The sequence below is a fragment of the Equus przewalskii genome, chromosome 11 (assembly GCF_037783145.1).
Source record: "Equus przewalskii isolate Varuska chromosome 11, EquPr2, whole genome shotgun sequence".
In the NCBI taxonomy this organism is placed as follows: Eukaryota; Metazoa; Chordata; class Mammalia; order Perissodactyla; family Equidae; genus Equus; species Equus przewalskii.
In genome coordinates this window covers 21,511,430-21,537,676 of record NC_091841.1, presented here as the reverse complement: position 1 = coordinate 21,537,676, position 26,247 = coordinate 21,511,430, and the positions used below count along the sequence as shown (strand labels likewise).

The 26,247-nt window shown below is 37.9% G+C and overlaps 1 protein-coding gene across 3 annotated transcripts; it reads left to right on the top strand.

The window, feature by feature from the left end:
* Positions 1–1,401: 1,401 nt before the first annotated feature.
* LOC103553479 (membrane-spanning 4-domains subfamily A member 4A-like) lies at positions 1,402–25,964 on the top strand. 3 transcript variants are annotated; one of them, XM_008524074.2, is made up of 7 exons: positions 1,402–1,606; positions 13,483–13,642; positions 14,722–14,859; positions 17,984–18,040; positions 19,536–19,694; positions 23,671–23,772; positions 25,668–25,964. In XM_008524074.2, exons 2-7 carry the CDS (start codon positions 13,517–13,519, stop codon positions 25,830–25,832), a joined length of 747 nt encoding a protein of 248 aa, XP_008522296.1. In that variant the 5' UTR covers positions 1,402–1,606; positions 13,483–13,516; the 3' UTR covers positions 25,833–25,964. The 3 variants fall into 3 exon arrangements, with proteins under 3 accessions (XP_008522296.1, XP_008522298.1, XP_070420124.1); XM_008524076.2 differs by having other exon boundaries at positions 1,408–1,606; positions 13,497–13,642; XM_070564023.1 differs by lacking the exon at positions 19,536–19,694 and having other exon boundaries at positions 1,431–1,606.
* The last annotated feature ends 283 nt before the right edge of the window (positions 25,965–26,247 follow it).

Below are 26,247 nucleotides of genomic sequence, written 5' to 3'. Positions count from 1 at the left end.
TTGGACTTTTGGAATTTCAGCCTGTAGATTTGTATTAACTAACAATAAATTTAAAAGGATTCTCTTGAAGGTTTCAGGAACTCTGTCTCTGCATAGTTACTTCCTTTGTGGTTCTCTACTCACTAATTCTAGCTGTCTCAGCTCCCTCAACCTCTGATTTCTATCTTCTCAGTACTGAAAGATCCATTGGAATCCATCTCCTTGACTATGGTCTGGAAAGTTCCTTCATGCAGAAAATCAGAGCAATTGTTATATTCACATTTGTTTCCATTTTCTCAATGTAGAAAGCCCTGTGTTGACTACTGTCCAATGTCCGCAAGCATTGTTTAAAATATTTTCCGATTTTATAATTGTACAGAGGAGTGCGAAAGTAAGTCTGGTTCCTTTATGACTGGAAGAATTGTGCTTTAATTTTAAAGTGATATCTATAAACAGAGATGACTTTTCTTCATTCTGTTGACTCTGTCTGGCAACCCCTTACTCTCCTTGACGCAGCTCTCCTTTCATTTGTCTGTCTTCTCCTCGTTCAACAAGTCTCCGGTTAGATGGCCCCTCCTCCAGGAATTCTCCTCTGCTTCACCAAGATTGGATTAAATGATCCTCCTATGAGGTCTCTTAGAATTCTCTTCTTTAAGTTGCAGAGAACTGATTATCCTGGATTTCGATGGTATGTTTACTTGTCCTGATGCCCCATAATCTATTAGCTCATTGAGGTCAGGATCTCTATCATTTTCCACCATTTTATCTGCAGCATATTATGTACTGTTAGGCTCATAGTAATTTTCTCTAAGAAAATGTTGAATGAATGAGAACTGAACACCACTCTGCATTCCTCCTCCATGTAAACTAACTATTGATTTTATATTACAAATGGGGAATCTTAGGTTTAGAGAAATAACAAAGTCATGCAATAAATGATTGGTATTGAGTTTGTCTTTGTCAAAGGGCAGGCTCTTTCTATGATACCAACTTCCTCTTTGATATAGGAAAGTGCCACATTAATTATTGCTATGCAAACAATTTGTCGACATTTTATAGACATTCATCTCTAATGGTGGAATTTCACATAAACAATACTTTTAAGTTGTGTCTAGAATGGCAACACACAGTTCTCTAGGAGACAGGGCAAATGTGTGAAATTGTGAAAAGGGGCTTTCCAAATGATTTTCAAATGCCATTAAATTAGTATATGGATATAAAGGCCTTGAGCAGAGTCTGACATACAGTAAATCCTCAACCACTGATCTCCACTGATAAACACTATATACACGGATATACCACTAATAGTGGTAATAACCACTATTATTTTCCTGTAAAAGACTCTATGAGGCAGTCACTGCTTGTTTAGCAAATTTCACAATAGACTTCCACACCCATATTAGGAACACAGGCTCAATTATCACTTCCGATGTAAAAAAGGAACTAGCTCTGATTGTCAGAAATACTTTACACCGCCTTTGGGATTTAGAAAAATTGCTAGGAGAGGAATTCAGATCTAAACTGAGATGTGAAGTTGGGGCGAGTGATTGTAATCTGAACTGAAGACACGTTACCAGAGTCTCCAGCACTCTTAAGACACACGCATATGTTACTGGATTGAAGAAAGGTAGGTCCAGGGACAAGCATTCCTAGGCTTTGGGACTGATGGTTTCCTCAGCCACTGGTTCTAAGACTCCTGGGAGAGGAATGAGAGAAGATAAGGTTACCTCCCATGGTACAAGGTGGTATTCCAAGTTGGGGAGGGTTGAGTGCAACTTTAAATGTACATTTTGGGGGTTTGGGGAATGATATTTGCTGCAGAAGATGGGGATAAGGACAGCCTCCTAATGGATGATGCTGGATGAACTGGTTTTAGTTACTTTTGTTCTATAAACCCCCAGGCTCTCAGGAAACTTGAAATCAACATTTTACACTTTTAACTAATTATTTCATGTACTCTTGATGTCCCTTCTTCCATGGTCTTTCTTCTCTTTCTTGACTTTTTTTTTTATATTTGACATTTAAGAAACGATCTGCCACCTGCAGAATTTGGTGGAGATGTTGTAAGGCAAAGGTAGATTCCCCAGTCTTATGCAGGCCCTGAGATAAACGGTGCCCTGCTTTAGTTCTCCAACTATCTTTGACACCATTCATGAGACACCCAAGCCATAAACTGAGGCTGCTCATGAGGAAGTTTTCTAATGAAAGAGGTTTTGTAGATTCTTAGCATTCTGGGGATCAGAAAGGCTTGAAGGCAGTTGTGCACAATGCATTCTTTCCTTGGATGAAGTAAATGAAAGCTGGAGAAAGGATGTAACTTGCCTAGAGTCACACGAGTTAGTAAAAGAGCGAGGAGTAGAACCCAGACTTCTCAATTACTAGTACAGGCTTTTTCTCTGCTCAGGTAACAATTTCTACATTACCGTCATCATCTTCCATCAAACCATCCAAGTTCAGGTCTTCCTTTGGGCCTGTCTTCTATTTCATAAATTTGAGAAGGAAGAAAAGGCAGGTCCTCCTCATGCTCCCTCCTTGGCAATGGTGACCCATGTGGGGGATGGTGACATAAAAATAAGGAAACCAAAGATTGATGTTGCTGCTGATCCATAAGGAGATTGGAGCCAGTAGAAGAAGAGAGGTGTTTTCTAGTTTCTCCACATCTGTAACAGGGACAACAATAAAAAAAAGACGCTGTAGTCGTCACTGGCCCAATATATGTCACAGGTGATGTGGCAAGACCAGGATTCAGCATCTTCCCCAATCTGGAAGAATTGTCTCTCATCTCTATCCAATATTCTCTGCTGTTTTAGCTTCCTAGCTATATGTATACAGGAAACTTGAGCCCTGGAGGATATCCACAAATTTTTGCCCTTGAGGAATTCACCTTCCTAGATAATTAAAACATGGATTTCTATGGGATGAAGGTAGGAGTGGTTATATGAACTTATAGCCAGAGTATTTGGAAAGACAGAGCACTGGGCCTGGGTGACCAAGACCTGACTTGTGTTGCCACAGAACTATGGAAAGAACACAAAAGTCATTTGAAAGCCTTATTTTAACGTAATGTCTGCTCTGGGTATCCTCACAGTCTTATTATATAGAGAGGGAGAAACAATGTTTGCTAAGACTGAACCTAAGTTTCCTAAATACTGAGTCTGAATGTATGTCTGAGAGATCAATGCAGAGGTTCCTTTGCATTACAGAGAGGTAAGCTCAGGTACACATTCAGTTGGATGAAGAAGAATCATTGGTACTGACCTTTACAACACTTTTGGTCTCTATAATGTATGAAAGAAATGACTAAGATTTCTTAAACCCCTCGTTGCCATAGTAGGTTGAGTAAGCCCTGTTTGGGGAATGGAGGAGCTGGGGAGCTGTACCTGAGAGAAGGCAGAGATTGTAAAGTACTGTCAGTGTGTGACGAGATCAAATCCTTGGGGATTGTTGTTGTGGGGTGTCTGTTGGAGGGGCGGAACATTCTTGAAATTGGTTCAACGTGTGCAAATACCCCCTTATAAGAATGAAAATGTTTCTCTGGAAGTATTAAAATAAGTCCAATATATTTGTGTCCAAAATATAGTCCAAAAATAAAAAGAGAGCGATTCAAGGTAAGGTTAGGATAATAGATAGGAGCTGAAGCAGCAGAGCTGCTCCTATCAACAACATTACCCATTTAAGCTTTAGAGTAAGGGTACTGGGATGCCAAGGAAGGATTTTAGGGAGGAGACTGACAAAATTGTTTTTGTACTTTAACATGATCATTCTGGCTACAAAGTAGAGAATGAACTGGACATATGGGGTCACAAGAGGACACAGGAGAACATTAAGTGGCTTTGACAACGTTCCTCATGAAAATTGGAAGATAGCTAAGCCTGAGGATGTGGGAGAAAAGGTTGTGTAGGGTGAGAAGAACATGACTCATTTGGACATGGAGGGTGGATAAAAGAAGGCATCAGTGGAAAACTACCATGTTGTTTAACATGAAAACCTGCGTGAATTGTTGGATCTTCCATTAAGGAAAACACTTGGAATCCCACAATCCTCTTATAGTTCTTGTTACCTGTAGCTTTTGCTGTGTGATGTTAGGAACTTCAAAATAATCTCCTCTACATACTTTTCATTGCACCATTAATTTTTTGAAAGAAAAATGTTGAGGAAGACTGGATATCTTCTGTTTAGGTCTTCTAAGGTTCAAAGTTAAAATTCTCCCTATTCCCCTCTGGAACAAGTTGTTAAATGAAGATCAAATTATGGGCTTTATTATAATGACTTTAAATTAAGTTCAGAGGGGTAGATCTGCCAAGAAAAACTGGATTAGAGGATGTGGATTCGATTGAAGGCCAAGAAGAAAGCTACCTATTTTATGCTCTTAGCTCTAAATTGAGATCTTGGGTTCTGCTCAGGGGATGCTCATGTATACAGAAAAGTCTGAACATACCCACTCAATAACATGTAATATGTAACCCATCTCACAAACTCAGTTATCATTGGGACAGACTGCAAGATAAAGAGGAGAGTTTAATGGCCTGCCTCTACGTAGTCTTGTATGTAGCTTATTCCATGAGAGCAGAACACAGAGGACAATCCTGACCTTTTTGAACAATCTTTGAGACAAACTGCAAAAGAGAGGAAGCCTCAACCACTGACCACGTGGCACACTGGATAACATACTCTAACAAATCATATAAGCCCCTCTCCTCTGCCTCTCCACATCCTCTATGACAGGAGCAAGTGGGAGCAGGAGGATGTCAGGAACCAAAATCCCTCTCTAGCATGTCCTTGAATGGCAGGAAGTGTGAGAAGAAGTTTGTTTTATATGGATAGCCAAAAAATGGGTAAATAACAGTAGTAACAGGAATAATAATAGCATGTATTTAGTATTCGTTACATGACGTGCACTGGTTTAAATGCATGATCTCATTACTAAATTCCCACAAGAGGTAGGCACTATTATTTACAGTACAGAGTTATAGAAACACAAGATTAAGCAACTTGATTAAAGAGTGACAGAGCTGGAATTTAAATCTAGGTGGTATAATTCCAGAACATCTTCACTTAAGAAGATCCACTCTACTAGTCTGGTGAATGCGAGAACTATTTTGTTTGCACATTTGTCCACTCATCAGTTCATGGACATTTGGTGTGTTTCCTTCTTTTGGCCATCCTGGATAACACCACTAAAAAAATGCATATACAAGTTTTTATGTGGACTTGATACGTTTTTGTTTCTCTCTGGTATATGCCTGGGAGTGGAATTGTGGGTCATATGCTAAGTCTGCTCTTAAGGTTTTGAGGTACTTACTTCCAAACTCTTTTCCCAAGTGGATGCACCGATTTTCAATCTCAACATCAATGTTTGATGGCTCCAATTTCTCCACATTCTCAATATCACTTATTACTGTGTCTCTATTTTTTCCATCCTAGTAGGTGTGAAGTGCTATCTTACTGCGGTTTTGATTTACATTTTTTTGATAAGGAATATTTGCCCTGAGCTAACATCTGTGCCGATCTTCCTCTATTTTTTGTATGTGGGATACTTCCACAGCATGGCTGGTGAATGGAGTGGGTCCGCACCCAGGATCTGAACCCCCGCCAAAGCAGAGCTCACAGAAATTCAACAACTCGGCCACGGGGGCTGGGCCCTTGATTTACATTTCCTAAATGACAAATGATGTTGAGCATTTTTTTTCCTGTGCTTGTCAGCCATTTGCATATTTTCTTTGGAGAAATACCTATTCAAATTCTTTGCCCATTTTTAAGATGGGTTTTTTTTCTGCTTTTGTTATCATTGAATTGTAAGAATTCTTTATATAGTCTGGATCCAAGTCCTTCATCAGATAAAGGATTTGAAAATATCTTCTCTCATTCTGTGAGTTGTTTTTGCACTGCTTTCATGGTGCCCTTGGAAGTAGGAAAATTTCTAATTTTGAAGATGTCTAATGTATCCGTTTTTTTTTTCTTTTTGGTTGATTGAGCTTTTATTTTTACAGCTAAGAAACCATTGTCTAACCCAACTTCACAAAGACTAACTCTTATGTTTTCTTCTAATAGTTTTATATTTTTAGCTCTTATATTTAGGTTTTTAATACATTTAGAGTTAATTTTTTTATTTTGTGTGAGGAATGGTCTGACTTTGTTCTTTAACATTCTTTTACAATGAATTGGGTTGTGTCTTTCTCATTTTTTAAAGAGCTTTTGAAGAAAGGTTATTAATTCTTTTTAAAATGCTTAACTGAATTCACCATTGAAATCATATGAGCCTGGGCTTTTCTTTGTAGGAATTTTTTAATTACTAATGTAATTTCCTGTTATAGACCTACATAGCCTTTGTATTTCATCATAAGTCAGTTTTGCTAGTTAGTCTCTCTATAGGAATTTGACCATTTCATCAAAGTTATCTAATTTATTGGTATACAATTGTTCCTAATATTTCCTTATATTTTTTTATTTCCGTTAGGATGGTAATCATGCTCCCTTTTTCATTCCTGATTTTAGAAATTTCTTCTCATACTTTTTCTTGTTCAATCTAGTTACAGGTTTTCCAACTTTGTTGATCCTTTTAAAGACTATCCCATCCCAAGAATTCATTTTTGTTGTGGCTATTGTTTTTTTTTTTTGCTTGTCTGTTGCTATTTTTTGTTTGTTTGTTTAATGACTCCTTGATCTCTCTTGTGAAGTCTGTATTTTTTGCAATCTGTTGACATTGAAGTTTCTGCTTGATTGGCTTAACGGTCAGGTAATGACTTAACAGATATCCTTAGGAGCCTTAAAATAGTTTGCTTCCCATTCTTTTCTGTTAGGCTGTGAGTGTTTATGTATTGGGACAACTTCAATGCTCCAGTAGTTTACAACTCTGTCTTTGCCTTTCCTTCTTATTTGCACAGAACTTAAAGATCAGTCATAGTTGAAGAATTAGAGAATTCTCAAGTCTTTCCTGGCCTTGCACACAACCCTTCACATGTACATGGCTTTCTAGATTCCCAGGGATATATCATGATTTTTTCAAAGCTCCCTGCACGTATCTCATTCCTGTTATTTATTATTTTAAGTTTTTAATTGTTTTGGGGGGGAATTAGCCCTGAGCTAATATCTTCTGCCAATCTTCCTCTTTTTGATGAGGAAGACTGGCCCTGAGCTAACATCCGTACCCATCTTCCTCTACTTTATATGTGGGACGCATGCCATAACATGACTTGACAAGTGGTGTGTAGGTCCACACCCGGGCTCCAAACCGGTGAACCCCAGGCCACCAAAATGGAACATGCCAACTTAACTGTTGTGCCACCAGGCCAGCCCCTAAGTTTTTAATTTTTATCCAGCTTTTTCTTTGCCCCAAGACCTATCACTGCCTCAGGAAACTGTGAATTAAACAATTTCTGGTGATTGTTTTTGACAAACACCTTGAGGTGAGGGCTTCACTCACCGAAGGAACCCTAAGTAAGATCAAATAAAGCCAAGATGCATGAATGGAGCTTTTACAGAGAGTTGTCAAACAGATCAAATAGTGGCAATTCTCTGGGGATGGGGCATTTTAGGGGTTTCCAATCCTGTTCTAACTCTCTCATAGGCCGTTAGGCTACTGGTTTTTACAGCTGCCTTGGTTCTAAGGCTTCTGCTTTTCAGGGATAACACAGAGCACAGAGTTGGCAGAGAGGAATGAGACTTGGATAAGTTAAAACATGAAACAGCTCAAAAAAAAAAAACAAAAGCTAGTAGACAGAATCAATGAAACCAAGAGTCGGTTCTTCAAAAGATCAACACAATTGACAAAAATTTAGCTAGATTAACTAAGACAAAAAGATAGAAGACTCGAATAAGAAAAATTAGAAATAAAAGAGAAGACATTTTTACCAATTTTACAGAAATAATAAAATGATTATAAGAGAGTACCATGAAAAATTGTACTCAAGAAAATGGGTTAACCTAAATGAAATGGACAAACTTCTAGAAACATACAACCTACCTAGACTGAATCATAAAGAAATAGAAAATGGGGAGAGCACTATAGCTAGTAAGGAGATTGAATGAATAGTTAAAAACTTCTCCAAAAGAGAAAAGTCAAGGACAAGAAACCTTCACTGGTGAAATCTACTAAACATTTAAAGAAGAATTAACATCAATCTTTATCAAACTCTTACAAAAAATTCAAGAGGAAGGAGCAACTCCTAAGTCATTCTCTGAGGCTGGCATTACCCTAATACCAAAGCCAAATAAAGACATTACAAGAAAAGAAAACTACAGACCACTATCCCTTTTGATTATTGATACAAATATCCTCAACAAAGTACTAGCAAATCAAATTCAACAGCATACTAAAAAGATTACATTCTATGATCAAGTGGGACTTATACCTAGAATGGAAGGATAGTTCAACATATGCAAATGGATCAATGTAATATATCATATTAACAGAATGACACAATACATGATCTGAATTAATGTAGAAAAAGCATTGGAAAAATTCAACATCCTCTCATGAATAAAACATCCAGAAAACTAGCAGTGGAAGGACACTACCTCAACATAGTAGAGACCATATATGAAAAACACACAGTCAACATCATACCCAATGGTAAAAGAATGAAAGCTTTCCTCTAAGATCAGGAATAAGACAAGGACGCCTGCTTTTGCCAATTTATTCAAGATAAAAATAGAAATCCTGGTCAGATCAATTAGACAACAAAAAGAAATAAAAGGCATGACATGCTCTTATATGTAGAAAACTCTAAAGATTCCATACACAAAACAGTCGTAGAAGTAAGAAATGAATTCAACCAAGTTTCAGGATACAGAATCAGCACACAAAAATTAGTTGCTTTTCTATACAATAACAAGGAACCATCTGAAAAGGAAATTAAGAAAATGATTCCATTTACAATAGCATCAAAAAAATATTTAGGCATAAACTTAACTAATGGAGGGGAGACCTTCACACCAAAGACTACAAAACATTGTTGAAAGAAATTGAAGATGACACAAATAAATGGAGAGACACCCCGTGTTCATGGCCTGGAAAACTTAATACTGTTAAGATTGAAGTATTGAAAAGATTCAATGCAGTACCTATCAAAATCCCAATGACACATTTTCTCAAAGAAATAGAAAATTCCATCCTAAAATTCATATGGAATCTCAAGGGAATCTGAATAGCCAAAACAATTTTGAAAACTAAGAACAATTTTGGAGGTCTCACACTTCTTGATTTAAAAACTAACTACAAATCCATGGTAATCAAAACAGTGTGGTACTAGTATAAAAATAGACATATAGATCAATGGAATAAAATAGCCCAGATATAAATCCTCACATATATGGTCAAGTGATATTTAACAAGGGTGCCAAGACCTTTAAATGGGGAAAGGACACTCTTTTCAAAAAATAGTGTTGGGAAAACTAGATATCCATATGCAAATGAATGAAGTTGATGGTCTGGCCCTGTGGCGTACTACTTAAGTCCAGCACGCTCCAATTCAGTGGGCCAGTTTCATGTGTTTGGATCCTGGACATGGACCTATACCACTTGTCAGCCATGCTGTCCTGGTGACCCACATACAAAATAGAGGAGGATTGGCAGACATGTTAGCTCAGGGCGAATCTGCCTCAACATCAAGAACAAAAAATTGAAGTTGACCCTTACTTTACACCATATATGTACAAAAGTTAGTTCAAAATACATCAAAGACCCAAATTTAAGAGATAAATTATAAAAGTCATAGAAAAAAACATAGATTGAAATTTTCATGACATTAAATTTGGCAATGATTTCTTGGATATGACACAAAAAGCAAAGCATGGGCAACAACAACAAAAAATAGATAAGTTGGACTTTATCAAAATTAAAAACTTTTGTTCATAAAAGGAGACTATCAACAGAGTGAAAAGGCAATCCATGGAATGGAGAAAATATTTGCAAATCAGTTATCTGATAAGGGATTGATATCCGGAATATATAAAGAACTCCACAACAAAGAAACAAAAAACTTCTTCCAACAATGGGCAAAATACTTGAATAGACATTTCTCCGATAAGATATACAAATCGGCAATAATCAGGTGAAAAGAGGCTCAGCGTCGCTAGTCATTAGGAAACTGAAAATCAAAACCACAATGAGATACCACTTCATACCCACTTAGAAGTCTATTTTCAAAAAAACAGACACTACGAAGTTTGGCAAGGAGGTGGAGAAATTGGAGCCTTGTGTGGTGTTGGTGGGAATGTAACATAGTGCCACCGCTGCGGAAACCAGTATGGTGATTTCTTTAAAAATTATAGTACTGGAGTCTTTGGCCAGAGCAATTAGGCAAGAAACAGGAATAAAAGATATCCAAATGGAAAGGAAGATCTAGTATTTTATGTTTTGTCTTCATTTTTAACCTAATACATTAGATATTGTTGTTCTTATTTTGTACAAACAATTTGTGTACACGCAAGTTCACCAGTTTCTTTGCTCACCGTTCCTTCTTATATCGAGGAACATCCTTCTGGGTTTCATATGCCTTACTTTCGAAGCACATCATGTAGAAGTTCTGTTTAGTAAATGTGCTGGCAAACTCTGTCAGGTGTTTACTTATCTGAAGATGTCTTTATTTTACCCTTGATCTTTTTTTTCTTTTTTTGAGGAAGATTATCCCTGAGCTAACTACTGCCAATCCTCCTCTTTTCACTGAGGAAGACTGGCCCTGAGCTAACATCTGTGCCCCTCTTCCTCGACTTTATACGTGGGACGCCTACCACAGCATGGCTTTTTGCCAAGTTGTGCCATGTCCACACCTGGGATCCGAACCAGGGAACCCTGGGCTGCCAAGAAGCGGAAAGTCTGAACTTAACAACTGCCCCACTGGACGGGCCCCTTACCCTTGTTCTTAAAGTACAGCTTTGGTGCATAACGAACTCTAGGTCTACAGTTGTTTCAAACATATTTTTCTGTGGTTTTCTGGCTTGCATTGTTATCAATCTAATTGCCCTTACTTTGCGTGTGATCTCACTTTTCTACTACTTTGAAGATCATCTTTGTTCTTTGCTATCTTTAAATTCTTTATATTGTGTTCCAGTATAGATCTGTTAAAGATACTGCTTGGTGTATGTTATATGACCTGTGTCTGTGGGTTTAAGTATTGCACCAGTTAAAGAAAATATACAGTTATCATTCCAAATGTTGCCAATTTGGCCTATCCTACATTTTTTTTCTCTTTATAGTTCTCTACTTATACATATTCTAGAGCTTTTCATTCTTCACTTCTTATCTTTTAACCTGTATTCTATCATGAATATTTCCTTGTCTCTCTACATGGCTTCTGGTTGATTTCTTCAGCTTTACCTTCCAGTTCACTAATTCTCTTTTCAGTTGTTCCTTGCTATTTAACACATTGACTAATTTATTTTAAATGTCAACATTATCTTTGTTCACATTTTAAATTTGTCGTATCACTTTTTTGCACTTTGTAGATTTTAGCTTTTGTGATTCCATTTTCTTTTGAATGTTTTATCCACATTTATTACATAGTCTGTGTTTGATTATGCTAATATCTGATGCACTTGGTGTTTCTCATTGATAAATCTTATGGTATCTTGGTTTTTGTGCATTTGATGATCTGTGATCGTGATGATATATTACAATGATCCTAATCTGTGTGATTTCTTGGGGACTTACACTAGGAACGCATGCTCCCTTCTTTGTGGACTCCAATGTAAGACTTATTTAGAGACAGATGGCTTTCTACAAAAGGGGCTTTTTCATGTGATTTCTCTTTTATTTCTGCCTTTTACTTCTCAGAACTATACTTGTGCAGAGAGTTACAGCTATCAAATGGTGCCTTCATTCTCAGGATTATAAACAAGAATATATGTTTGTAGAAAACATATGTAGAGGTTCAGTGAGCCTCTTATCTTTGAGAAGTGTAATCTCAAAATCTGTGGCCGTAGGGACCTGATTCTTTGACACTCTCCCTACATTTCCCCTAATTTCATCCTCATGCAATCTTGGTTGCTTTTTACAGTCTTTTCATCTGAGTTATGGGGATTTTAGTTGTTTCTCAGCTTCAAAATGGAGTTCCAAATTTCTTTCTCTATATTGATTTAGGAAATTTTCTAGAATAGAAGAAACGCTGAATTTTGGGTTACATCCTCTTATGTACTTCTTGATCTTAACTATTTTAATCTGTTTCACATTATGTATTGCTTATGAATTATTAATTACAGTTTTCTGTCTTATTTTTTTAATTTTTTAATTTAACTTTTTATTTAATGATTTCTTATTTTGTACTTTTCATTTTACTGCTTTACATAACTTGGAATGTATATTTAACCAAATTAAATTAATGTCTTAAATGATTAATCTTTTGTTTTCATTAGGACTTTTTTTCACTGTCTTTAAAGTTCACTCATTTTTTTGCTGATTTCCATCAGTGTTATTGCTAGATAACTAATAATGTAGTTCTGAGGGCCATCTGAGTATAAACATAAGTTAATAATTCTTTCCAGAGAAATCTGAATTCTTCTCCAGTACATAGAAAATTTGTGCTACTAGAACATTCTTTTACTTTGTGCCACCAATAAAAGGGCACACACGTCCAATCTTGAGACTTTCACAGAGCACCAATGAAGCATAAATGGTATCAGAATTGATTGTGGCTTTGCAGAGTCTTAACAAGTTTTACTTCCTTCAAAATTTATAGAAATGAGCCATGCAACATCTAAATATGGAATCAAATGAGTAGATAAAAATGTTCATGTGACTTCAACTTATCTCCACATAACTTGATTGGGGTTACTGTATTGAGGAGACAAAGTGGCATAAAGAGTATCACGTTGGTGTTTTGAGATTCAGAAAGATAATTTTATATGTCCTTGCTATGCATTGCAAAGTTGAGATTCAAAGCATTTTAATGGGAAAAGAGATTTAAGTTCCTGGTGCCAGGGATATGACTCAGGATCATAAATTAAATCCCCAAAGTCCAGAGTTTATAGGGTAAAATACAAGGTTACGCAAATGGTATTTAGTAAAGATGAGCATGAGGAAGACGTCTGGTTCTAAGAGTGCTCTGAGTCACAGTACTCTGATTAGAAAAGGAAGACTACAAAATACAGTAAATTGAAATGTAGATGATTCTGTGCAGTTTATTACTATTTTAGAAGTTATCTTTCAAATAGGAAATGTTTGTAATCAAGGGAATATCCCGTAATAGGGATAGAGATAAAGTCTGAGTGCAGTCTTGATATATGACCTGGAAGACATTTCCCTAATTTGCAGAGCCCAGAATACTCACATCAATTCTATTCATATTTCTATCTCTTCAATACTTTCTAGCATCTTGATGCCACATGGCGTTTCCCAATCTCTCTTTCTCTCTCTCTCTCTCCTTGTCCTACTTTCCTGGCTGGACTGTGAAATGATGACATTTTGCGAAGATGACTAATAGCCATTATAATAGATGAAGGGCATGTAGACCAGAGGTTGTTGTAACGTTTCCACAGCCTCATCCTGTATTACATTTCTCATTGTAGCACCTTTTCTGCAGCTACGGCAACCATACAAGGAATGGAACAGACCACACCAGGGGCTGGCCCTGGCATGTACCAGCCGGGACATCATGTTTCTCTAAACTCATATCTGTGGAAAGGGATGCCAGAGAAGTTCTTGAAGGGGGAACCCAAAGTTCTTGGGGTAAGTCAGTTGCAGATCTGGGAGAAGACAAATCGTGTTGTAGAATCACAATGGATCAGATCTAACACCAAATACTTTGCCCCACTAGTGTCATAATACATCAGCCAGCCCTAAGAACATCAGTATTTTGTCTTCAAGCCCTATCACTTGTGAAATGATACAGTATTCTATTACATCATGCTTCTGATTAAGTTGTATTTAAAACATAGTGACTTCAGATCTACTCTCGGGTTGTGGGTCATCCCTGATAACTATATTTAACTTCAGCGTGGAAGATTAGAGAAAGAAAGGGACACATGTACACCAGGTGGTGTCCCATCCAAAGACCTTCCTGATAGCTGACAGCCCCATATTGTTACTATCTCCTCTGCAAAATTTTCTTAGCCTTCTTCCACCCTCAGTGCATCTATGTCTGGAGTCACAGGTGGATGTGCCTAAAAGAAATGGAAGGTTTAAAGAAAGACAGGCTAGTGCAGGTGGGAGGACAGTGAACATAGAGGTTTATCTTTAGCCCAAGCTTTAAACCAATGGGACAAAGTCACGGTGACACTTTGGATCCTTTCGAGTGGCATGGGGAATGTACCCCAACTTCTCTATTTTATACCCCTGTACTCACTCATGTCCTCAGGCCCCAGACCCCTGGAGAATGGCATATTGCTCTTCTCTTTGTCTTCCGCTGTACATTCTTTCTTGCCTTAGATTTCTTCTCCTTGCTAGAATATTTGCTTCATAATTTCTGGGTCACTTCTATTTGAACATGTGTGAAGGAGAGCAACAGTTGTGGTAGGAGTAGCATCACAGGTAGGGATCAGTAAAGCACCTTTGGGTATGTCCTGATACAATCTTTTTTATCCTGAAATTACTGAGGCAATTGGGCTAAATGTCCTAAGAGGTCATTTTAGTAAGTTAACATATCCACAGTTCTTTATGTGAAAGAAAAGTGACAGAAGAATATCAAGAAGACCATCTGACTATTTCAAAAGATAGAGAATGAGGGTAACTTAGTGGTTGGAAAGGGGGTGGCTTGGGCACCATTTTTGTGGTAGGTAATGTGTTTTTACTTTCTTCACCATTTCTAGGTTGTGCAGATCCTGATTGCCCTGATGAACTTAAGCTTGGGAATAGTAATGATTACTGTCACGTTGGAATTTGCGTCAGCTCCTTACGAATGCCCCTTATCAGTGCACTCGGGGTACACAGTTTGGGGGTCGGTGATGGTAAGCAGAATACCCTCTGGTTTAGTTGGAGACAACATAGCATGGTTGTTAATTTCCTGAGCTTTAGAGTCATGTCTCAACCCTATCTTGTAGTTCTATAACTTTGAGAAGAATCTCTAACCTCTTTTTGATTCAATTTTCTCATATATAAAGTGGGAATAATAATATAAAATAATATAAAACTCAAAGAAAGCTAGGCAGGTTAAATATTTAATGTGTATCAGTTAGGCTGCATTACAGCACCATGTAGCAAAAAATTCAAACCAGAATGGATTAAACATTGAAAGCATTGATTATTTCACAACAAGAAGCCCAGTAGTTAGTCATTTCCAGCAGGTGATTAATTCCAGAGTTACCCCATTGAGGTAACCTCGTTGAGGACTGCTGGCACAACATATCATACTTGTTGGCACACGTCATTGTTCATAAATGTTATGTAGTGCATAAATGTTTTATATCCCCAAGCCAACTATGGGCAAAGATCATCAATTTGCCAATATTGCCTTGGACTAATCAAGAGTCGCCTCAATGGCTGGGAAGGGTTTATTGAAACTCAAGGGAGACTCAACAAAATGAGAATTTTTTTAGCAGTCACCAAAAGAGACATGGCTGGTATCCAGGCAATTTATAGTCAAGTATCAAATTGTAGCAAATGGTTAGCTTAGCAAATGCAACTGCTATTAGATATATTTTGTCTCATAAGTATAACAACAATAGTTATAATTTAAGTTAAATTAAAATTTGAGTTAACAAATTTCCCCCCAGAACAAAATGGAAGAGTTTCTCTGCAATGTGAGAGTGTAAATAGAGTATCCAGTGTCACATTTTACTTACCGACAAGAGGAAAATACATTCAGAAACTGGGTTTGTGTTAGAATTACGGAACCTATTCAAGTGTTGCAGTTTCCATTTATCTACAAAGTTCAGGATGAGATCATTTAAAGTCTATAAGGAGCTAACTTTTTGTGCCCCTTCATCAGTTTATAGAGAAAAATGCAAGCTTCGAAAAACAGAAAAGGCTGTTCTCCTTCTGGGCAGTTGTGCAATGCTTCATGTATCTGATCACACTGATGTCAGTAGTAGCTTTTATTAAACTCTTCCTATGGTCTAGGCACTCTGCTAAGTGCTTTACATGTGCAATTCCATTTCAAGCAATCATCCCAAACTTCTGAGAAAGGATTTGTCATTGTCCCCATTCTATGGATGAAGAAATTGGGACTTAGAGAGATTAAGTAACTCACACAATTATATGGTCTGGGAATCAGGGTTCAAATCAGGCCAGTCCGATTCCAGTATTCCACGCATCTAACCACTCTCGTTTTCTGCTTCCCCTTTCATTTCCTTTTCAACACCACTTTGGAAATCAGTTTTCATAATTTATACCTTTACACATGTTCGGTAGATTACCAGGAGCTGCACGAGCTGCGTTTGTCAACTGAGGCATCACTCAGACTCTTGTAGATGTCCCACTAGATGAGCCGTTGCTTAATTGTGGGAACATTTTTTCTATTTTCAGTTATTCTTCCAACTTTATGTCCACCTGTGAAGTGCCTTCTTTTTCTCCCTTATACAGTACAAGAACCAACACCAAGAACCAGCCACAAATTTCTCTTCTATTTGGCCCTTTAGTCTCCAGTAGAGCTATATTTCCTTTATCACAATGCTTTAAAATTATCCCCACATTAGTCTATTTGTTCCAGTTTTCTTTTGTGTACTTTTGGAACATTTTAAAGTTTCATTTCTATATGTCTTTCACATTCTACATAAAGTTCGTTTCTCTCAGAAATCTTATATATTTTTTGCTATGTAAATATGTAGGTTCTTTTACCAAATCCTATCATCAAACACACAAACACACACATATTTATAATATGTATATATAATTTCTGTATATAAAGATGTTCTCATGTGCTTTACTGAATTTTCTTGGAGTTTATAGTACTTTTTAGTTGATAATATTGGGTGTTTGCAGTATAATATTATTCATATTTAAATTACTCTAATGTTAACCATTTGCTTCAAATATTTTTCTCATATAATTATTTTGGTTAATATACTAAGAATAGTAGTACATAAGAGTCTCCATCTTCATCTTGATTTGGCTGTATGAGATGGCCCCAGTGTTTCCCATTAAACATAATAACGACTTTAAGACTGAGACAGATGTTCTATCATGTTATGGAAAATGCAATACTTCATATTTATAAATAATGTTTAAGTCAATAATAATTTTGAATACTATTAAGTGTCTTATCAATATTGTAAACATGAATAGCAATTAATGTTTTCTCCTTAAATCCATTAATCTCATAAGTTAGAATATTTCAATATTAAAAAAATTTAGACTTTTGAAGAAATACTCCACATATTCAAGTTTCATTTCATATAATTTGATAGATGAGACTCCCTGCTACTTTTTTCCTAGGAGACTTAGTTTATGTTAATCATCTCTATGTCTTCATAATTAGATATTTGTTGAGGAAATTTATCAAAGTGGTTCCTTAGATCCGTGATTTTTGGTATTAAGATAGAATTTTTGAAACTTCTGAAATAAAATATTGAAAGCAAACCCAGAAACTCAAACAGTTAAATAGTTTAAGACAGGGCGTCCCATCAACTTGACTCCAGTCATTTTAGCTAGATGGAAAATAATACCCAATTGATGGAGTCAAATGAAATAATATATTCTAATCATCATTTAATATAGAATTTAAAATTTTTCTTTGCTACTATTTTATTTACAACTTTTAATAGTCATTTTTAAACGAAAATAATCATTAGGTTTTTTTCTTTTGCAATATCTTATTAAATTTTGGCACCATATTGTGGTTACTTCATATCTGAAATCGAGAAGCTTTCTTTATATTTCAGTACCCTCAGTTTAAATACCATCACACTTGGGCATTTTCTGAAAGGCTTGATAAACTCTCTTGTGAATTCATCCAGTGGAATTTCTCTCTTGTTTCTGGGAAAGGGGAACAGTTATTTACAAATTTTTGTGTTTCTTCCAATATAATTTGTCTGTTTAACATATTTATCACATTTTGGCATAAGTTTAGGTAAGTTACGACTTCAAATATTTATTTAAAGTTTTTTTTTTTTACCGTATTTTTCTTTTCATTAGTTTCTTATTTCAGGCTCCTTGTCAACTGCAGCAGGAACTAGAACTACAAGAGGTCTGGTGAGTAATGCTTCCTCATTTTTGCTCGAAAAGAAGAAGGATTAACCACATATGTATTCTGCCAGAAGAGAAAACAAATTTTGTTTGTTTTTAAAACATCAGGAGAGATTGTAAGTTTTACCTAGTTGGATCAGTCTCTCAAAATTGCAGTAAAATTTGGCTGCTGATGTGAAGTGCTGATATGAAGGCGAAGAATCGGGTGAGGGTGGCTTTGTCTATGGAGAATCCACCTCAGATTCACTCGACGAGGTTGGTGCCAATGTAGGGATGGCTGACGGAAGGTTGGGGGTGACTGTTGCTCCTCAGAAACATATTTGGACTCGAGGTAGGACATAACCTATGAATGCTGTAGCTATTACTGTAAAAAGTAGAGTGATTCCAATGTTTCAAGTTTCTAGAAAGGTGTAGGAGCCGTAGTAAAGGCCTCGTCCTACGTGAACAAAAGGGCAGATGAAGAATATGGAGAATTACTGACATGAGAATGAACAGTTTGGGAAGATACTTGCTGAGAGAATCTTTATGAAAATATAGGGAATTTCTGAGAATAAAGTCAATTGGATGGGTCATACAAACCCTCTAAATTGAGATGCAGCCCCCATGACAGTGACGCCAATTGTTGGTGTGGCATCATGTTTATTGACTTATTGATGAAAATATGTATTCCAACTCTGCTCACAAAGGATTTTGATTCAGTTTGCAATGAAAGAAATTCACAATAAGCCTGTTAGAAATGAAGAAGCAGATTTAAAACAAAGCTTTCATGCCAATATGCATCTCACAAAGTCAATAAAAGGCAAAAGCCCAGATCTCAATAAACGTTTTCCCTCGCTAAAGACTGTATTTAAGTTTTCTTCGCTCAAAGAATAAATATAAAACTATGGAGATGATCACTTATGGTTTTTCCACATCTGACCTCAATCTCTCTCTAGTATCTCTTCCAGATATAACCATACCGGTTAAAATCTACCTCATGTTACAGGCACGCTAAACCTCTCATACTTTCTTGAGGAATTTTGCTTCTTGTAAAAAGCCTCCATAACTTCACTGAGAGAAAACAATGTAGGAAAATGAATAGACAGCAAAGGGAGAGAATACACAAAAGGCATGTAGGCGTGAGAGGCAAGCAGTATTTAGAAAATAATTAGAAGTCAGGCACCTGAAACAGTACGTGGTAGGAGATGGATGCAGACAGGACTGTCCAGCTAAAGTTTAAAGGGTTTTGAAAGCCCTGCTAAGGAGATTGGAGTTGATCCCATGTGCTCACGGGAGACTTCTGAAGGATTTAAGTGTGGGAATAACAGGATCATATTTGTGTTTGGGCAGAAGATTAGAACTGAAAATACTGTAAAGAAAGAGACAAGTTAGGAGATTATTGTACTAATCAAGACAGAGAAGATGGCCTGGGTTGGGCAAGAAGTGGTGGGTGTAAAGTGATTGATAGAGACATATCTGAGGATGATGTTGGATGGTTTAATTGATTTTCCTTCCTTTCTAGGTCCAAGGTAGCCTAGGAGTGAACATCACCAGCTCTATCTTTGCTGCATCAGGGATCTTAATCACTATCATGAGCATGATTAATTCTTATTTCCATTACCCTTACTTTTACTATGATCGGAAGTTGGCGAATGGTTCCATAGTCCAATCTGTTTTAATGGTTAGTGCTTCCTCTTTTCGTGGCATACTTTGGTGGAAGTAAGTCACAGGATCCCGGGCTCTGGCAAAAGTAACCATCAGTGTTCCCTAGTTGATGAATCACTTTGGGAAGTTAGAAGTGATTGAGAATTAGGGCAATCTTTTATTTAGGAGTCAGGCCCATGTCTCATCTCTCTCTTTGTTCCTTCTCTAAATGTGATGAGGGAAAGTGGGAAGAAAGCTCATAGTTATAGAAAACTCACTCTGCAATAATTAGTGTGCTAAGCAATTTGCATAATTTTTCCTGTTCAATTTCAAAACACTGTTAAGTATGTCCTATTATCTATTCTAAAACTCGAGCCCAAGTGTCACTCTCTGTATGTCCCAAATCTTCCTGATAGAACCTGATGTAATTACCAGGTTCTCTAATTATAAATTAAAATTCTTTTGAACTTTATCCTATAAGTGGTGAATAACCCATTATCACTCCCACCATTTTTGGATGTCCTTGCAAGATGAAGCACTTTTTGCCTCAAAATCCAGTTCCTGGTAAATTCTCAATCTCTACTCTGTATTCTGTACCAGTTGCCCTCATCAAGACATTATTGTAATTCATTTTTCTTCAAATTACCACTTAAACAAGATTTTGTAGGTAGTGAAACTTCTAGGGGCCAGTCCAGTGGCGTAGGGGTTAAGTTCTCACTCTGCTTCTGTGGCTCAGGGTTTGCTGATTCAGATCCCAGGCGTGGATCTATGCACCACTGATCAAGCCATGCTGTGGCAGGTGTCCCACATATAAAATAGAGGAAGATGAGCACAGACGTTAGCTCAGGGCCAATCTTCCTCAGCAAAAAGAAGAGGATTGGTGGTGGATGTTAGCTCAGGCAAATCTTCGCAGAAAAAAGAATATTCACAAAAAATAAATAAAGTCTTTTAATAAAAAAAAAACTTTTAGAAGTTTTGCATAAGCGTGGGGAGGATCCCACACCACAGCAGACTAAAATGCAATGAAATCTTTATTATTAAAAAGTCATGGGACCAGCCCCATGGCCGAGTGGTAAAGTTTGCGTGCTCCACTGCGGCGGCCCAGGGTTTCGCTGGTTCAGATCCTGGTCTCGGACATGGCACCACTTGTCAGGCCACAGTGAGGTGGCATCCCATGTGCTACAAATAGAAGGACCCACAACTAAAATATACAACTATGTATTGGGGGGATTTGTAGAGAAAAAGCAGGAAAAAAAACCAGGGAAGACTGGCAACGGTTGTTAGCTCAGGTGGCAATCTTTGGGAAAGAAAAAAAATGTCTATCAACCATTCTCAATACTACTGAGTTTTCTGTTATCTCCCCTCCATTTGAGCTTCCAGTCCTTCACTGTACTGCTTAGTTCTTTCTCTTATTGTCTCCTTTCTTCATCTAAATTTGGAAACTCTGCATTCTTCCTAACTTCTTATGCAGGTCAATCACGTTACCTTTTCTTCATTCCTGGCTAGCCCTAGGTGAGTCTTGAGTGCTATATATTCACCCCAAAACAAACCCTTCAGTGTCTTTGCTATAATAATCTACTCTCCTTGAGATTTCTAGCAGTTCTTACAGTAAGCAATTTTATTTCTTACCGCTCTCTCAAAATCAGAAAAGAGTTTATTTGTAGAACTTAAAACTTTTTTTCAAGTTCACGCAGTTAGAAATTGGCAAAAGCAAGATTCGATGCTGTAACTTCCTGCCTCTCATCCTCCTATTCTTTAATAATTTTTGTTTAGGTATGCTGAAGAAGAATCTTACTTCCAGTGTCAGAAGTTCTCTCTGTTCATAGACTTTAAGGGCACAATGATAGGCATATAATCTACAATGGACCAGCTTATAGGGCTGGCTTCCCTGGTACAGGACCTTTGCAGGTAGAAGAGCTCTACACTTGGTTTGCTGCTCTGCTCTTCCTGCTTTGAAGTTCTTAACACTTTTTTAACAAGAGGCCCTGTAAATGCTGTAGCCAGTCCTGCCTTCATCTCAATCACCTTCTCCCAGAGACCGCCGTAAATTCCTATTCTGTCTGCATTTTTTCTGCCTGCCCTATAGCAGAGTGCATCCATAAGAGTTTCCTGGAATCTGGAGCATCAGATCTATTCCTACCTGGGTATCTGCACAGTCAGTCCAGTGGTCTATGAGCCCACACATTATGCCCAGTCCCAGGGTTGGCACACTGGGAGGAATAAGAAGACCAGCCTCCACCTTTAGGAAGCTCCAGTCCTTCTGGGAGGAAAAGATAGAAATATTGGAGGGCAGTTAGAGGTTGACAAAGGCCCAAGGGCCTACTTTTGAATACAATTATAAAAAGAGGTTAGAAAGAGGTGAGCTCTTTCTAGGAAAGGTGGAGCGTACACATCATGGAATCATTAGCAGGAGCAGGTGAAATTGCCAATGATCAAGTCTACTTGATCTAGAATTACAGTGGTTTCATATGGCTCAAACTATGTATATTATACGTATTTTTTCTTCTTTTTGTTGGAAATCCAACCTTACACTTGTTTTCATAAATGAAGTTTTATTGCAGCACAGCCACACTCATTTGTTTACAAATTTGTCCATGGCTGCTTTTGCACTGTAACAGCAGAGTTGAGTGTTTGTAATCATATGTCCTGCAAAATCTAAAGTATTTGCTAGCTGCCCCCTGACAGAAAGTTTGTTAACTCCTGGTCTGCCCTGCTAGATGATAAAATCCTTGAAGTTAGGGAAATTGTCTGTTTTGTTTGCTGCTCTATCATCTGTACCTACAAGTCCTAAAATGTAGAGGCTACTGAGTATGTTGAAGAGATGTGTAAATAGATAAAGAAACAATGAATGCAAATATTCTCAAGGTTCACTTGAGTCAGTGTCACTTGTGTTCTGGGGTCTTGATTTTTGGTTCTTCCACAGCAGAGTTACTATCCCTATCCATGGAGAAAAAAGAGAGCATATTTAGACCAAAGAATCCTAGGCATCAATTCAAGCATCTAATTCTACTTTGTGGAATAAGAGTACTGCCCAATGTCTCTCAAATCTGACTATGTGTTTTGGATAAACATTAGACCTAAGCCAATTCCCTGGCGAGATGGATTAGGACCAACTAACTTGATGGTCATTCTTGCATTAGTTTCTTATCGTAGCTGTAACAAATTGCTACAAACTTAGTGACTTAAGACAACATAAATGTATTATTTTATAGTTCTGAAGGTCGAAAGTTTGGAGTGAGTCTCACTGGGCTAAAATAAAGAGTGGTCAGGGTTGTATTCCTCTTGGGACGCTGTAAGAGAGAATCAGTTTGTTTGCTTTTTCTGGCTTCTGGAGGCTGCCTACATTCCTGGGCCTGTCGTCCCATCCTCTATCTTCGAAGCAAGCAGTACAACATCTTCAAATCTCTCTTGGACTTCAACTCCTCTGCCTCCTGTTTCCACTTATAAGGGTTCTGTAATCATTTAGGGCTCACTGGACAATCCAGGATAACCCCTCCATCTCATGATCAGCTATTAATCTTAATTCTACCGACAAACTTAATTCTCCTTTGTCACGTAACTTGTCACATTCATAGGTTCTGGGGATTAGGGTGTTGACCTCTTTGGTCTGTTACTATTCTACCTGCTATTATTACTCTGCCCACAATTACTAAGTTATGAGATCATATTGTTGTGTCAACTATGTGGATTTCCTAGTGTTTCAAAGAACAAAGTTGATTATTATCTTGATGATCTCTTCCCCCCTCCTTTATAGCATTTTCACATTCTGTATCTGCGATAACACTAGAAAGTAGAGGGTGGGGGAGAACATGATTATTTCATTAGTGAAAAAGTGAGAGGATAATTGACATTCAACAGGATAAGAACTAGATAAGAGTATGGCTGCAATTTAGGAGCCAGTTTTCCTGACCTCTCGCCCATGCTTCTTCTCTTTTGATGTTGTAATCAGTGGTCAGTGTTCTGAACTTGTCAACTCTATTCCTCATGTTCCTTTGTTATGAATTTGTTCTTAGGGTATGGATGCTATGGTGCTCGTTTCAAGTGTGCTGGAGTTCTGCATTGCTGTGTCCCTCTCTGCCTTTGGATGTAAAGTAACCTGTTGTAATCCTGGTCGGGTGAGTATCAGGTTTACCTTGAAGATATCTGCATTAGTTTTCTATTGCTGTGTAATAAATTCCACAAACTTAAAGGCATAAAACAACCCACGTTTATTACCTTTGAGTTTCCATGGTCAAGAGTCTGGGCACAGCTTATCTGCATTCTCTGCTCAGAATTTAAAAGGCTCTAATCGAGGAGTTGGCTGGGGCTGTGGTCTCAACTGAAGCCTCTGGTCCCCTTCCACGCTCACATGGCAGAATTTATTTCCTCTCAGCTGTGGAATTCATCACAACTTAATTCTCCTTTGAGGTCCACAGGAGAGCAAAAGTCTTTGGTGATTTAAGCCTCTTTTAAAGGGCTCGAATAATTAAATCAAGTCCATCCAGAATAATTTCCTTTTGGATAAACTCAAAGTCAACTGGTTAGTAACCTATTCACAACTTTGCTATTCCATCATATACACAGGTCCCACCCAAACTGCAGGGGAGGGAATCATACATGGGCATAGGTGACTGGGTATCATCTTACAATTCTGCCTATCACAATGGATAAAGAAAAGCTATTTTTCTTCATCCTGAATCCTTCAAAGGGCCTCCCTTCTTAGTCCAGATCAAAGAATACTTCACTATGGAGAGGTCCCTGGAGAGTGCCAGATGTTACTCCATTATTCTTTTATTGCGTGATTCCCTGGGCTGCTGAAGAAAGTCAGGCTTTCACACTTGTCTGTGAGTGTGCACACCGGCCCATCCTCTCACCCTGAGACTTGCATCAGATCCTCCTGCCTGCTGAGCAGAAAGGATGTCTCCTGGAGATGACTGGGTAGTGGGAGGAGACAAGAGACCAAGAGGAACTAGGAAGACTAGAACAGGATATCTTCCAAGAACTGAGGGTTCCAGGGTGAGAAAATCGATATTAAAACCTGGGAGATGCTCATTAGTTTCATTACGCAAAGGCCTAGTCAAATAAAGGCCAAAACCAAATCATAAAATAAGAATAGTTTGACAAGATTACTTTTCTGGTGCTGTTCTCCCCCATTTGGTGCCTCTTTACTTTCTTTTGGGGGGCCCGTGCTACACCACATCCCCACTCCCACAGCCCTTGCCCATAGCAGAGAGATTGATTAAATCATGTTAACTCTAGTAGTGGACTCTTGAGTTATAAGACCCTAAAAGCTAGAGTTTCTCAGCAATTCCCAGTGATTTTGTAATTTCATTAAGTGAAACATTTGAACCAGGGAGCAAACTCCTTAGTAATATTCATATCATAATATCCAGGCCTGTGTTCTCTTCTGCTCCTAGATTAGTTACAGAGCTGAGTTTTTCTCTCCCTGATTCCACTGGTTACAGAACTGGGAAGTGTGAATCAAGAAAAGCAATGGCTTTGGGCCATATAATGCCTAAGTCTTTATCTCTTCCTGGATCTCCTCCAACATCCACTCCATTTCACATTGAATCTTTAGAAGAATGACCAGCATTTCCTTAGTTTCCTAATGATTTCTGCCTTGTTGGATCACTGTGGTTTTTGCAATGCTTTAGTCATGGCCAGCAAATCAATGATTTGGGTATGCTGTTGCCATCAGTATGAACAACCAGTTTTGGCACAAGAGTCTATATTTTCCATGACACCCTGGTTTACCTAACTTGTTGGGCACCATCATCCACATGGAAGATCAATCCACTTGCAGGACCACAGCCCCAGCTATCAGCATCTCATGCCAAGAGCTATGGCTGAGTGTTTTTCGTAGATCTAGTCTGCTCTAAAGAATGCCTGAGAAACCCCACCAAACTGATGTTGAGACTGAATTCAGGGAAGAAAGGGTAGACTCTGATGATGGTGACATTGTGTGGACAGGAAAGGGAAACCCTGAGGTTATTTGATTGACTCACCTATGGCATTCTGATTGATTTCACAGGTTGTGTTCCTGGTGCCATCAAATCCTCACATGGCAGAAACAGCAACTCCTGTACCAGTTGCAAGAGATATAAGGCCACCTGCAGATCAACAGCAAAAGGTTTCAGAAAACTTTCTTGACAGTTGTGCAAGAACCCCACTTGGAAAAGTACCAGACTCAAACTGATTTTAATATATATGTATATTTAGTTCATAACTATGTTCTCATTTTCCCCCAAGTACTCAACAACTCATTTCACTGGTTCTTTATCCACAATAGCAAAAAGTAAATAAATACATCATGCATATTATGAGTAAATAGCCCTCGAAAGTTTTTCATCGGTCTTTGGGACTTTATAAAAGGACATGAAGGTGGTAAAGAAGATTTGGTAGAAGAAGGGCAAAAAACTATTGTTGAAGTGAGGCCTCCATGCAGACTACATATTTCTGCTTCCCTGGCCAATACTCCTCCCACTTGTTTGACTTTCTTTTCCCGCCTTTGGGAACGCAGTGTTTTTACCTTTAGAAAGTTGAGATGTGTGGCTTTTCCCTCTCTTTCTTTTTCCTGCTTTCCTTCTCCCTTCAAATAGCACAGTCGGTCC